The sequence below is a fragment of the Limanda limanda genome, chromosome 3 (genome assembly GCF_963576545.1).
Source record: "Limanda limanda chromosome 3, fLimLim1.1, whole genome shotgun sequence".
Lineage (NCBI taxonomy): Eukaryota > Metazoa > Chordata > Actinopteri > Pleuronectiformes > Pleuronectidae > Limanda > Limanda limanda.
Window position 1 is genome coordinate 13,134,005 of NC_083638.1, and position 15,159 is coordinate 13,149,163.

Consider the following 15,159-nt stretch of genomic DNA (forward strand, 5'->3'; position numbering starts at 1 on the left):
TGTATGTATGTATGTATGTATGTATGTATGTATGTATGTATGTATGTATGTATGTATGTATGTATGTATGTATGTATGTATGTATGTATGTATGTATGTATGTATGTATGTATGTATGTATGTATGTATGTATGTATGTATGTATGTATGTATGTATGTATGTATGTATGTATGTATGTATGTATGTATGTATGTATGTATGTGTGTGTGTGTGTGTGTGTGTGTGTGTGTGTGTGTATGTATGTATGTATGTATGTATGTATGTATGTATGTATTTTTTTAATTTATCTATATACGAGGAGAAATTATTCAAGAAAATAATGTCTTATTTTGTAACATAATATATATATAGTAATATGTATAAGACAAGAAAATACACAAGAACACTCTTAATTAAATGTGTTATTTTCTATAACTCTTATATAATTAATAATGTGTTGTGCATTTTATTTTCTTAAGACATGTAAACAAATATTAAATATTAATAAGAGATATAAATTATAGTATCCACAATAATGAAAACTGCATAAATAGGCACATATAAAATATATAATTAATATTGAATAAACCCCTTTATATTCTAACGAATTAAAGTGTATAATTATTATTGTTATTAGTAACAATAATAATAGCAATAATAAATATTGTAGCACCCACAGCATAACTGCATAAAATGAACGTTTTATTATTTTAATTAGTATTTGATAAATACATAAATATTCAAGTAATTAAAAAGTTGATAATAAGAACAATAATAATGTGTGTACGTGCAGCAGTTGTATTTTAGTCCTCTGCAGGACTATGTGTAAGGATGTGTGAGGCAGAAGCCGATGCGCAGCACAAAGCAGCAGCAGCAGAGCGAATGAGTGTTAAAAAGAAAACAGGCTCTGTGGGGAAAGATCATTTAGCTCCGATGTCTTGAAATATATAACGTAAATATTGGTCAATTCGGCTGCATGCGAAGGAGGAGGAGGAGGAAGAGGAGGAGGAGGAAGAGGAAGAGGAAGAGGAGGAGGAGGAGGAGGAGGAGGAGGAGGAGAGCGGCCGGGCAGACATGAACAGATCCTGTGTTGCAGGATGTGCAACGATGTGTTAAATGAAATGCAGCTGTTGAAATACAAAAGAAGAGATTTCTTCAGTTTGAATAAAATATAAGAAGCGGATGCCTTCAAAGGTTTGATCCGCTGTAAGCGTGTGATCGTTGTGACAACTTCTTTTAGAGCTTTGTGGAGACGTTAACTAGATCGTCGCTTTCTTCAAGAAAAGTAATTACTCAGAAAACACCGGTGCCATCACCCCGAATTGTGTCAGCATACGAAAATATTATTTGAATTATTTTCCCCGTGGAGACTTTTTTATTCTAATCTATTAAATGCGTACGGATGATGAGAAGAGGGACGCTTCTCCTCTCTGCCTTAAATCAACCTGATTCACATGATCAGCGATTAACCGGTGATTTCAGGGAGATTATGCGGTTAAAAGTGCAACTATTGGAAATGAAGGAGCAGCTGAATCCTCCGTCTCTGCTGCTGCTGAGTGTCGGTGCTCACAGAGCTGCACAGCGGCCATCAGCACAAGTCAGTCACCAGGAAAAACTTTATTTCACTTTCATTTTTCTTTAAAATGCTTGATGAGTGAAAATATATATTTACATATATTTCAATGATAAGACAGAAAAACTGGGAATAAAAGCACACAGACACAACCATGACTCTTTTGGAAAACTGATGTATTTGATTATTAGAGTAAAGAATTACAGTATCTTAGTTGTTAGTAGGTATTAAAGTGTAGAGAAACTGGACCCATAAAGATCTTCCAACTTTCCAAGAAAGTGCATGTAACAGTCCGAAGGTTTTCAAACCCAATATATATTTATATTTATAAAAACACTATCATTTTGTCCCCAGGCCTTGATGGACTTCTCTTGCGTGAGTTATATGTACATTTTTCTTGCGAGGGAGTTTGTATTTCCACATCTGAATGGATTTACCAGAAGCTTCGACACAATAACTTTGCACTTGATGTCATTGAGGATGCTGGGACTTAGCAGCAATGTGGAAATCCAGCTAAGAAAAAAAAACTAAAGGAGAATCCTGCTCATTTGATTGGCTGTCTCAGCTCCAAAAAACCAGGAAATAGGCCAGGCCGAATGTTCCCCTTTTAGTAACTGTCTTGCTTTTCAACAACACCAAAATACGAGCCACGGAAAAAAGAGAAGAGATTCGAGGGGAAAATATGGAAGTAAACAAAAAAAAGTAGAAAGTACAATACACAGAAACAGTAACAACAAAACAAGTTAACACTAAAGAAACCCTTGAAACATAGCAAACTTCAATGTTTTGTCTTTCTTAAATAAAATACAAGTAAATAAGATTTGGAAAGAAAGGAACTACAGCATAATTTAGTCCCTTGCCTGATTTTCATTGTTTTGTTTTGATGAAGGGCGGGGGAGCATGAACACACAGATGTTAGACCATCTACAGAAGATCAGTGTACATTATTTACAGAAAAACTGTTTGCTTATTACAGGGCTAATGCATCACATGAACATCAACAGTTCGGTTATAGCTACTACAGACAGAAAATAACTTAATGCCAAGGTAAGGATATCTACCCAGATATTCTAAGTTTCAAAAGCACATTTTTAATCCCCATACATACCCATTCTGTCTTTAAAACAAACAAAAACCTAACTGTTAATGCTGCCACTTGGTTTCAAGCAAGGTTATAATCACTAATAAATAAGCTCCTTAAAACTATAACATGTACATTGTACAAAAAAGCAACTTGTCTTCACACTTGTGTTCGTAAAGATTCAATGGTCAGCGAAGCAGTTCGGTTGATTCTGTCCCTGTCTTGTTCTCTTTCTTTTCTTCTTCTCTGTGTGTCTACATGTGTGTACAGTATGCCCTCAGGCATCTTCATGTGTCTGTGTGCGGCTCAGGACAAACACTCTAACTGGTGACGATTTCTTTATTGTCCTCCATGAACCGTGTGAAACGGAAGTGGGACCCGTTCTCTGTGTTGGCCATTTTCTCAAGACCAGCGAGAGCAGCGTTGGGCTCCATGCTGTGTAGCTTGTCCAGGCTGCCTGTCAGGCCGCCGAGGGGAGAGCTACCCCCATTTCCCAATCCACCTGACATCGGTGGCATGCCTCCATTCTGGATCACAGAGATTTCATTTGTCTTCATCGCAAGGCCGTTGGAGAAGGCTGCAGCGTACTGGTTCCAGAAACTGGCCGGGTCCCCGTGGCTTGCCCTTGATACCATGTCCTTCTGGAAGATCTCTGGAAACTTAACTGGGTTGGTACCAAGGAAAGCCATTGGCCCGTCCACAGAGAGCCTGCGGCCTCGTCTGGCAGGAGCGCTGTTCCACATGTGTGTGCCCATGTGAACCTAACCAGAGTGATACAGAGGGAGAATAAAGGGGAGGAAGGAGAGAGACAAAGCAATGAGAGGTATGAAAATTAGTGATGTTTGCACACTTGGCCACAAGAGCTGCACATGAGATGATGCAATGGAAAAAATAATAATAATGCTTGAGTCTGAATTAACAGCTTCACACCCTGTGTGCAGCGGACTAGAGCAATACCGGCATGATGTAAACATCTTATTTTGGCAAGACTGATACAAGCAGTTTAATCAGAGCCTTAATTTGCTCATCTCACAAAGGGACCAAGGGCCCGGGGGTAAAAAAGCTCTGGCAAGGGTTGCATCTGATATTACACATCTGCCAATATCCATTCCTTGATTAAAAAAAACATGTAAAGTACAATGACAGACTCACAAAGGTTCAGCTATTTCTGTGTAGAACTAGTATTAACTAACAGCTTGATTTAAAACAACAACAAAAAATAACATGTATCTTAATTTCCTCACTATAGATACGTATTGACCCAGTCAGAAAATAAGTCACCTTTTTTGTTTAGTAAACATCATTTTCGCAAGTTTCAGTAGATCACTGAGCAGATTCGTTTCTTAAAGATTTAGACCTGCAACATTTTTTCTTAAGATCAGATATGGCAAAAATTCAGATTGACTTGCTTACATTGATTGCCTGTGATACTTAATTCTGGGTGGTGAGTCATTACCAGCCAACCACACTCTTGAGTTTCTATCCAATAATCATATTACTTGCGTGATTCAGCGTTTCCACTAAGGCAATTTTTATCACAGGGCTACTCCTTTAATTAATTATACAACATTACCACCTCTTAATGCCTAGTGCACTGACACGATATATGAAACTTAATAGCAGCTTGGAGACTAATTTTTCCAAAACATTCTCAGGCACAAACTTTTAGGAGACCAACAATTTTCTAGATTGTTTTTCGGCATTTACCTTGAGGTTTCCTTTGGTGGTGAAAGCCCGACCACAGATACTGCAAGCAAAGGGTTTCTCTCCTGTGTGAGTTCTCTCGTGGATCTGCAGAGCACTGGAGGAGGAGAAACACTTCCCGCAGGTGTTGCAGAAGTGTTGTTTGGGTGTCCTGCGTGGTGGAGCACCGGAAAGCACTGGGGAAGAGGAGGCTGATGATGTGACCAGGCCTGGTGGCATTTCCTTGTCAGGGTGTAGGCAATGGAGGAAGCCATTGATCTCAGGCTTGTTAATAGAGACAACAGAGAGGAGAGAAGGGGTTGGGCTGCAGGACAGGCTGGTGTTTGACGGCTCAAACAGCTGTGAGGGCAGGTCTCTCATTTGATGGGTCAGCATGTGCTGCTTGAGGTTGCCCTTTGTGGAGAAACCCCTGTTACAGGCCGTGCAAATAAATGGTCGTTCTTTGGTATGGCTTCGATAGTGAATGTCCAAGGCACTCTGACAAGCAAATGTCTTCCCACAGATGTCACATGATGTGTTCTTGATGATGCTACGCTCACGAAAGGGGAATAACATACCCATGGGGTCTTTTGAGGGATTGACAGATGTCAGGTCCAAGGCTCCAATGTTAGAGGGATGAGAGTGCAAGAAGTTTGCACTTGTGTGCTCAAAGGATAAGGCCCTCTGCTGCCTTTCTTCCAGGCTGGGGGATTTACGTGGTTGGGGGTGCATGTTAGTGGGGGATGGCGCCTGCATGGAGGAGGTAGATTCTGACACAGCTGGACTCCCGACGCTTTGATTTTCAACATCCCCTCCCAGTGACGAGGAGTCATTGGTGAGGCAATCCCCCTCGACTAAGCCATTTGCCATAGCCTTCATGTGGCTGACATGCAGCTCCTCTGTTTCATTACTATGAGCATTACCATTTCTTGCTTCCTCCTCGTGGCCAACCATTTCAGGGGGAGCTGGGGAGTTACAAAGACTGTCATGGTAGGCATCAGCTGACCTGGGTGTGTCTGGCACACTACCAACAGGGCCCTCCTCTAATCCTTCCATGTTGTCATCAGAGAAGTTGTCCAAATCATCAAAGTTTCTCTCCTCAAATGAGCCAGTGTCAGACACCATAGACTCCGGGTAGCTCTCTGGCAGAGGGGTGTTGGGGATATGTCCACCCATGTGCATGCGAATATGTTGCTGTAGAACCACAGCATTTGTGAACTTCTTCTGGCAGATAGGGCAGGAGTGATGGACTCTGAGAGGGGGCATGGCCCTATGGACGCTGTAGTGGGTCTTAAGATTCCCCTTGGTGGTAAATGCCCTGCCACAGACTTTACACTTAAAGGGCCTTTCCCCAGTATGAGTGCGATAGTGCATTTTCAGAGCACTCTGGCAGCTCAGCACCCGGTGACAGATGACACATTCGTTTGGATCTGTCACCTTCCTGTCAATGTTTTCCACAAGCTGCTGAAGCTTGGAGGTCTCTGACCCATGGAGAGGCTCCAGAATGCCTCCAAAGGGGAACTTAGCCTTGAACTGATCAGACATAAGCGGCATAAGTGGGTTGGTCATCATGGGCGGGCTGTTAGACGTGGTGTACTCAGCTGTACTTTCTGAAGCAGAGCTTAAATTTGTCATGAAGCATGAGGAGTGGCTGCCTTCTTCGGTTTTCTCATTTGAGGTAGGCAGAGTCGCACCTTCACCCTCTTCAAACACTCCATCATTACTTTTAGCTGAAGGTTCAGCAGAACCTGAGTCTCTCTTTGCAGTAACAGAAGGGCTAGTTATGGCTATTGAATGATCTTCCTTTTTGATGAAATGTGGAAGGCTCGGCATGGTTGGTGGCAGCAGCATACCGACTGAGGAAGTCAGAGTGGGCAAAACTGGTTTGCTGTCCAGCCAGCTGGTGACAGGTTTCTCAGGGGGCATAGACATGCCATATGGAATGCCAGTGCTGGTTGGTATGTTGTCTAAATGCTCAGGAACAGGGTAGGGGTTCATCTGGATGTGTGGGAATTTTTCTTTATGACGCTGGAAATGTACCTTCAGGTTACCACGGGTGGAGAAGCGGTTTCCACAGATATTACACTTGTATGGTCTCTCGCCAGTGTGGGAGCGCAGGTGGATTTGCAAGGCACTGTCACTCCCAAACACCTTGCCACAAAACCTGCACTTATGCTTGAAAAAAGATTCCTCAGAGCTGCTCTTGTGTTCAAATGAGGTGACATTTGGTGGCTTGCCTTTCCTCTGCTGGGCCAAAGCTGCTAAAGAGTTGAGGTCCTCCACAGTGCTGCCCACACTCGGCAGAGAGCTGGAGAACATTGAGTTTCCAGAAGGGGGCTGAGGTAGAAGGGGATTGACTGCAGAGCTTAAAAAGCTACCTATTCCAAATGCTGGCTTGGATGACTTAACTAGTGAGGAGCTGCTGAGCTGAGAGTGGAGGCTACTCATATGACTCGGCCTCTTGTCAGAAGACTGGGCATTGATTGTTGATGACCCCAGTGTGCTAATGCTTTGAGATGTCTCACTGGTGCTTGGGTTGGGCTGAGGTAGCTGTGCCGCTGCAGCCAGTTGCTTTAAGCTGCTAATACTTGCTGACTGACTAGCCAGGTTCTGCGCTAGGCCTGCGGCTGCAGCCAGCTGTTGGGAGAGATGTGAGCTGAGTGTGGTCAGTGGGCTGGCAGCAGGCCCCATTGTGCCTGGAGCAGAAGTTGGGGGCACCTGCATTTCTGGCGACTGGGAGGCCAGTAGCAGTATCTGATGGCGAATCTGCTCAATAAGCTGCAGCTGGTGAATCTGTTGCTGTTGTAGGCCCAGGAGTTGCTCCATCAGTGCTGGCACTGGCACCCTGGGGCCCACAGTGGAACGGGCCTCTTGGGAGAATTGGGCCACAGCCACTTTGGTGCTCTGAAGATTTTCAATTATGACATTGCTGTTGATCATGGAGAAGTTTCCCAGTTCAGTCAGGTTACTGAGCTGAGGTAGAGGGGCAGAGATAGCTGAAGTACCTACGGCGGGGCCAGAGGTGGCCCGGCCACCATTGCTGACTGTGTTGATGGGACTCCCACTCTCTGTAGGACTGCCCTCCTCTTCATGACCACTGCTCATCCCGGAAATGTCCACGTCCATGGATTCTTCTCTTTCTAGAGAGTTACGCTCCAAAAGGTCGCTGTACTCTGTTTCATCAGTGTTATTAACTGTGTCATTCATCTGGTCATCGGGATTATGGGGAGGAGACCCTGGTGAGAAGGTTCCGGTGGGGGAGGCAGGATTTTCATTCACTATCAGAACTAACTGATTCTTAGTGCAATTCCTCTGGTGTTCTTCAAGATCTGATAGTTCAAAGAACTCAGCACAACATCTGCTACAGACGTGGGCGTCTGACTCCTTGCAGGGGGGGTCCTCTGAGCAAAGTTCTGTGTCCCCTGAAAAAGAGGAAACAGAGGATTAGTGATTAGAAATGTTTTGCAGCTGAAAAAGCAGCTTTATCTCCTCAAATTCCATTGTTGTTAATCTTAAGTTAATCAGTTTTACACTTATCCCCTTGATGCGCTCACAAAAACAACGATCGAAAGGCAACAATAAGCCAAAAGAAATGTGTAAAAGCCTTATTCAATGCAGTGGCCTCTTGAACATGATAAGAAGGGATACAAAATCAATGGGAACTACTCAAATATTGCTTAAAAGTGATCTTTGAAGGTGCACACATCTGGGTCTCATCAGTCCAACCAAAGGTAATCATTTTCTCCAGATAATCCATCAAAATATAGAATAGAGTGAAGTGAGGACATTGGTCTTAATGAAATTTCATAGAAGGGCATTGATTTCCTATATTCCATGCCCTTCAAAGTCGACTTGTCCACTCGGCGCAAATCAAGCATTTGAAGGACTTATTAGACTTTCAATTTGCTGTCAACTTTGCTCATTTTCAGCCAACTATGGGCATCTTGGACAGGTTATCTATGTCACTAAACTAATTTGTATCCACTCAGGCTGCAATCACAGTGAGACATGAACAACAGAGCCTGTGGCGTCCAGACTGTTAACTCAAAAACTAGACCCCAGCAGAAAAAAAGAAGAAAAGAAAAGACTTAAACTTAATAGTGACATATTAAATAATTATTACATGGAAACCTTTTCACAAATTAAAATGTTCGCAATATAATTTAAAAAACAACATACATTTTTTTTTGTGAAATTGTGAGTAAACTTTGACCCCCAATCCTTATCAACTATAATAAAGCACTCATCAGTAAATTCTTCGAGATAAACAACAATGGAAAAAAGTTTGAAATAATGGCTTAATCAAAACTAAAGAGTAGGGTGTTTGATCAGAGTGCAGGCATCACAAGATGATAAACTGGACACACCAGCTCACAGAACACGCAATACAGACACAGCAGCTTCTGTGGTCACAGAGATGAAGATTAGAAAGTTGTTACCGCCATTAAAATGCACATTTTAATACACAGGACAAACCAGGGAGTGAAAAGGCAAGACGACACCCGGCCCCCAGAGCCACTGCTGTGCTCCGGAGTTTGCTTATTCTTTTACCTCTTTGTCACACTAAAATCTTGCTGTTTAACATACAAGTTGATTTACAAATTGTATTTCTCTATGAATCCCTTTCATTGTGGCTCTGGCCCCTCAACACTTTCATCAGAGCCAAGAATTCATTTGCAAATGAAACCCAGAGAAGTGCAGCCCTGCCCCACAGAGAGACAGGATGCCTTCCCATTGTTCGCGCAGCATGGGAGCGGCGGGGATCGTCGGCACAGCCTGGCCCTGCTCATCTCAGTCGACTCAAAGCAGATCCTGTTTAATTCAGGGATTATCTCCCTCAATGTTTCTCTACTCAGAGACATCAGATAACGCAAAGTTGCCATGACAGTAAACCCTGGCCCTCACACCACCAAACCATGCAAACAGGGAAGACTCCACTTTAATGATAACTTTTTATGTTAAATCCCCCCTGCCACCCACCTACCTACACCCAGCACTAATTTTGAAAAAATGTGTTTGATTCCGAGTGTGAGAAATCTGAGGATTAAATACATTTTTTTGCCTCTTTTCTCAAGACTGACTGTAAAATAAAAAAGACAGTGAGTGGGTGAAAATAGGAGACACACAAGTAAGAAGAGAAAAAACTTGTGTCTTACAACTTTAAGAAGAAGTGACATTGATAAATAAAAAATGCATATGTGTTTCTGAGTGTGTGTGGACATGTGTGTGCGCTTGCATGCTTAAGTATATGCAGAGCATTGCTAAAAAATTTAAAATGGTGCATAAATTTGAGAAACAGTGGTGAACACTGATATAAATTTAATTTACAATTTAATTTCTACACTACAGCGCGTACATGTGTGGCTTTAGTTTAAACAGTTTCTTAACAAAAACATTTTTTACGTGGCGTACATTTTCAAAACCCTTAAAATCAATCAAAGATTTCCAATCGTGCTATTATTCACATCAAAGTGACAAGAATTCCCAAATTAAAACTATCCACGAAATAAATAATTACAGGGAAAAAATTTAAGAGAAATCAGAATATATGTATCACTAAGATATTTTGTGCATATCTGTTTTAATAATTAACTGGAGCTCGAGCAAAACATGTTCATCAAAGTATTGTAATGCAGCTGTGTACAGTCTCCTCTTCAGCCACTCTATATTATGTTTGAAATGTGAGAGAAGAAAGTAATAACTAAACTCATGTTACTGTAAAAACGATAGCTGAGAATGTCTGGACGAGTATCTCACCAAATAAATCTAATCTTTACACCGCTACAGATTTTCTAATCTAACTGTACAACACAGTGTTTTGCTTTATCTGACCACGAATAAAGATCAAAATGAAATTCATGCAAGTCTGAAAATCCACTGTCCACATAAGACTACTAAAGCAAACAGCGCAGATGCTGGCAATAGGCTTAATTCCAAAAATAGCAAGGATTAACTTTGAATTAAAATTAAGTTAAAGTCAAGCTGGAATGAAGATGGAGTCTGTAAAACTTCCATAGAATCTCCATCAAAAGCACAATGTAAGCAGTGCACAGGGCTTCAGGAGAGACAAAGAGCAGAGGACAGAGCCTAGAAAAAGATTGACCAAAGTTTGAAAATGAGAGGCGAGAAAGCAAGGATTAGTCCAAAAAGTTGACGGAGAGCTTTGAGAGTTCCTACATTATTTTTTCGCGGGGGGCCTCTGTGAGCCTCTTGACACTTGTAACTTCAGGAGGATTTCTGCTCACATCGTCTCCAGCCCTCAGGACTCATCCCAATGAACACTAGATGGGGTTCCACTAAGCTGCCGTGGTCCAGGACAAGACTCCAATCTCAGAAGCACTGCCCGGTGACACGCTTAAAGCTTAAGGGGAGGGAAAGAGGCGCGACGAGTCCCTCAGGCTACACCTGGACTCACACCACATAAACACTGGCGTAATGACGAGCGCACACTCTGTTTGTAGAGAACATCGGTGCAAGGGGGGCTGCCCTGCCAATCTCCTCTGTAGGGGGGCCGCTCTGATAGGGTGAAAGGGGATGGCCACAACATTGATAAGGCCTCACACTTGCACACACACACTTGAATAAAAAGCCGGGGCCTTGCTGGGCCGCCTGCAGCTCTGATCAGCAGGGTCAATGGCGTGGTGGAGAGAAACACACTGGGCCCTGAACTCCCATCACCTCTGCTTAGAGGGACACTGGCAAAGGTTAAAACAGCTCAACATCCCACCCTCTGTGGCTCGCACTCCGACTTCCTATAGTAACTACAGCCCTAAGCATCACTGACATTCACCTACTGATACAATGACTTTCTGTTTTTCATTTCCGGGCGACCACAACCCTCCAGAAGCCAAACACAGCACTGTCTCGGCTAAAGCACTGCCAATCTGAGGACAACGTGTCCCTAACTTTATTATTTCACACACACAGGAGACATTCAACAGTTTTAAAATGCAGCTTTGTTTTGGACACAATATATCATTTTGCAATCTGCAGTTTAGCAGGGTTTGTGACATAAGTAACATTTGATTAAGTTGATCAGATTTAAAGGAAAATGCAGACGAAAACAAGTGCCAGGCAAAAACTCGATTTTTGCATTAATCAAGTTCCAAAAACAAATCACGTGAAATGGGCTGAAAATACCTTTCTATGCAAGGCTTTCCCCTGAAACACACCAGCACAGGCTGTTCAGGCTGCACTGAATACACTGTGACTTTTACAGATATTTACATCAGATTTATTACATTTACAGGCCTTATCCAATAAGTGTATAAGCCAAAAACAATTTCTGACTTTAGCTGGATTTTTTATGTATTTCATATTTTTATATTATTATTATTATTATTCTATGTGTGGATATTTTTTTTCTGGTGACAATTAAAATACTTATAATACAATTTGATCACATTACATGACAGACCACAGAGAGGCCTTCATTCAGGTAAAGAATAGTTATTTAAATTGCAGACATTTTTAATAAGTATTATTTTCTTGGTGATGAGTATAAGAGTCGGTCAGGCAAAGTTATACGTAGCAACGGAACGTCCTGTTACGAAATAAAAGGGTTGTTAATGTTCAATCTATTCACACCGTAGTTTTGTTGACGTTTTATTTTCTACTTTCAAAATAGACGTGATAATTTACCATCTCGCTGAACCTCGCCTGTGTTTCGCTGGCCTTTGTAAGAGCTCCTGCATGGATTTCCAGCTCTGAATGGCACTTTGTACAAACTGATTTCACATTTTAGGCACAACAGCACCAGTAAAAGAGAGTATTGTTCACTTTACCAACAAAACATCGCACAGTGTTTCAATTTACAGCAGGCTATGGCTCATCCAAAAGCGTGGAACTCCTCTAAAGTTACTTAAAAAAATTTAATTTTGGTGGAGGAAACCACACATTATTTTGTAATGAAACAAAAAACGGTTAGTGTGTGTATGTGTGTGTGTGAGAGAGTGTGTGTGAGTAAGACGTGACTTCTCTAAGCTGCTATGACAAAGTTGAGCAAAAAAAACGTGTAAACGATGAGTAAACCGAGGGGATATTTTCAGGATGTGGAGAGGTTGTGTGTTTATTTGCGCTCTTCACAGCACTTTGACCTCCTTTCATCCAACTTGCAGCAAAACAGCTCAGCAGTGTGTAAACAGCGAATTACTAATAGGAGCGATTTCTTGTATAAAACGATTTTCTAGGATTTTCTAGGTGCAAAAATGCGGATGGTTTATCTGTGTGTGTGGGACCCAGGAAAAGTTGGAGAGTCCCCGACAGGAGCCACAGGGTGGTCCGTGTGGACGAGCACCGAGCGCAGGGAGAAGCTCGGGGAGGACGGCGAGCTGAACCGGCTGCTGCTCGGAACTGAGTTTATACATTACCCTAAAAACACTATTTCAAACTGAACCGAAGTTTTGAAACTTTTTTTACTCACACGGTGCGTAAAACTCAAGAGAAACACGTCCGTTATTTATTATCTTTAACTCATTTATCTTTTCTGGTAAAGTTTGTATAAAAGCGATCATAGAGGTTTAAATGACGGGTAAATTTAAAAAAAAGCTTGAAATCATCTTTTTAACTGAAATACTGTACATTTATGGGACATCCTAAAGTTGTCTGAAAAGTGGCAAAGACTTTTATCAGAAACACGATGAAATTTGGAAAATAAATAAAACCAATACAGAAAGGTATAAAGCTCACAACTTAAAGCAGGGACTTTTACGGTCGTGCTTCACCTCAAATAAGCTGAAACAGTTTTTAAAAGTGTGTAGAATTCATAGTGGAGGTTTAAAAAGGAGCGAGAAGCAGCTTGGACTCACCATTGTGTTCCGATAAAGGCTGATGAGGGTCGGATTGGAAGTGTTGCGGCTTCGCTTGTTTCCTCCGCGACATGCTGGCTGGCACATCAGCGAGCGCAGAATAAAAAAATGACTAGAAAAACCCTGCTCAAAAAATTACGTAAAATCGAGCCCATCCACCGCGCATGTGCCGCGTTATGATTATCAATAATGCTCTGCGATTAATCATACAGGAGGGGGCTTCTTTGAAAGGCGATTGGCACCTCGCCAGCCCCCCTCCTATTCAAATGAAGTCTCTTTAATCAATTAGCTCCTGATTTGCTGGGGACTCTTGTCTCTCTCTCAGCTCCCACCCAATGAGTTGATCCGCACGGGGAAGAAAGGCTGGCTCTTCCAAACTCCCTTTGGATTCGGGTTAACCCCTTGTGTTAGCCCGAGTCAACGCTTATCTCGACTACTACAGGGGAATGTCAGCATCCCGAGTCCACGCCTGCGACAGTATCTTTCAAATCTCTCGCATTCATCAAGCAGAGATCACACTTTTTTCCCCCTTCTCTCGTTCTTCTCCTCCTGTAGTTGTGGACCGACCGGACGCTCCGAGCGCTCCAGCCAACTTTCTCCTCTTCTCTCTCTTCTCGGTGCAGTCCTTGTCCTCCGCTGGGCTCTCGCTGTGTAGAGACACCTACTCTCTGAAGAGTTTCGAGCGGAGGTCTCGGTGCGCCCGAACGCAGCGTCGCGCCAGCATGTTCCTGTGCGTAAAATGGCACCGGTTCACGTCCCCTTCGTCCAGAAAAAAGTCCACGGTGCGGTCCCTACGTCCCAATCAGTTTCATTTGATCATTATTGGTACAAAAAAAAAGAGGTGGTGGGGGGGGGGTCACTTACTCACACGTTTTCATCGCGCACTGCATTCCGCGAATAAACAAACTTTGCGGGGCCCGTGCAGCGCTGGGACAAATGTGGAGCCCGGCCCATCGAGGGTCTGATTGGTCACAGGGCTATTCAGTCATGCTGCCATTCACCTCCACCTCCCTCCCCTCCCTCCCTCCCTCTCTCTCTCTCTCTCTCTCTCTGATTACGCACAGCAGATCCAAACGCTTTGTGCGCACCAGGATGAGCAGTGGTGAAGAGAGCGGAGAGAGGTCTGTTTGTCTGAATAGGGATAAATAAAGCTTTCACCTTTCTTCCTTAAACATTTATTTCCCCCAGCAAATGGAGGCCTCACACACACACACACACACACACACACACACACACATCATGTGAAACCTTTACAGCACCTATTTATCTATTAAATAAAAACTTTACAAAGCCTAAATGTCGTCACCATCAAGTGGGATGTTTGTACAGTAAAAGCAGTTTTAATTAATAAACTTTATTCGTATAAGTTGGATGCGTTGTGGGCCTGTAGATCTTTTTAGAGGCAGTGATAAGTAAGCAAAGGCAATGCTCCTGGTAACTGTACAGCCAATGTAACAATTTGTTCATCAAACCTGTAAATACAGTTATGGGCCTTCTCCACGACACACTATTATTATAATAATTATTGTTATAATAATTATAATAGTTATTAATATTGTTCTTATTGTCACCTGACTAAATAATGCAGACTAACAGTTGTGCGCCTTCCTTCAGTGGGCTGGGATGTTTGAAGAGGGCAACATGTCCCAGGAGCCTGGCTCCCTGGAAGTCGAGTAGATTTATTACGTGAAAAAGATAAACGAAGCTCTCAGTCGGCTTGATTTTGAGAAATGAAGATAATAACGTTACTATAGGTGATGCCTCGGATGCCATTATTTTTCACTGAATATTTAAAGAGCAGCTGCGGGCTAGATGGATCTGGTCCTCTCTTGTGTCAGCTATCTTTTAGTTTCGACGAGCCTCACTATTTACTTATTCATGAAAAAAGGGAAAGAGCAAGAGGAGGAAAATCAAATACTTCTGATGGCTCTGAGTGATCTGCTTTATCAATGCGTTCTGACAAAATCATTTAGGAATATATGTGTGTGTATATGTGTGTGTGTGTGTGTGTATATATTTTATATATATATAAATA

The 15,159-nt window shown here is 42.4% G+C and overlaps 1 protein-coding gene across 1 annotated transcript; it reads right to left on the minus strand.

Moving 5' to 3' along the window:
• Window positions 1-1,712: 1,712 nt before the first annotated feature.
• Window positions 1,713-13,956, minus strand: sall1a (spalt-like transcription factor 1a). Its single transcript, XM_061067785.1, has 3 exons — window positions 13,125-13,956; window positions 4,342-7,739; window positions 1,713-3,395 (listed from the first exon to the last, which is right to left on the minus strand). Exons 1-3 carry the CDS (start codon window positions 13,195-13,197, stop codon window positions 2,955-2,957), a joined length of 3,912 nt encoding a protein of 1,303 aa, XP_060923768.1. The 5' UTR covers window positions 13,198-13,956; the 3' UTR covers window positions 1,713-2,954.
• Between the last annotated feature and the right edge of the window lie 1,203 nt (window positions 13,957-15,159).

Coding starts and splice junctions, on each gene's coding strand:
- sall1a (XM_061067785.1), bottom strand. CDS start 13,197: ATGTCGCGGAGGAAACAAGCGAAGCCGCAACACTTCCAATCCGACCCT. Junction 7,740..13,124: donor GCCTTTATCGGAACACAATG/GTGAGTCCAAGC, acceptor CCTCTTTTTCAG/GGGACACAGAACTTTGCTCA. Junction 3,396..4,341: donor CCACCAAAGGAAACCTCAAG/GTAAATGCCGAA, acceptor CACTCTGGTTAG/GTTCACATGGGCACACACAT.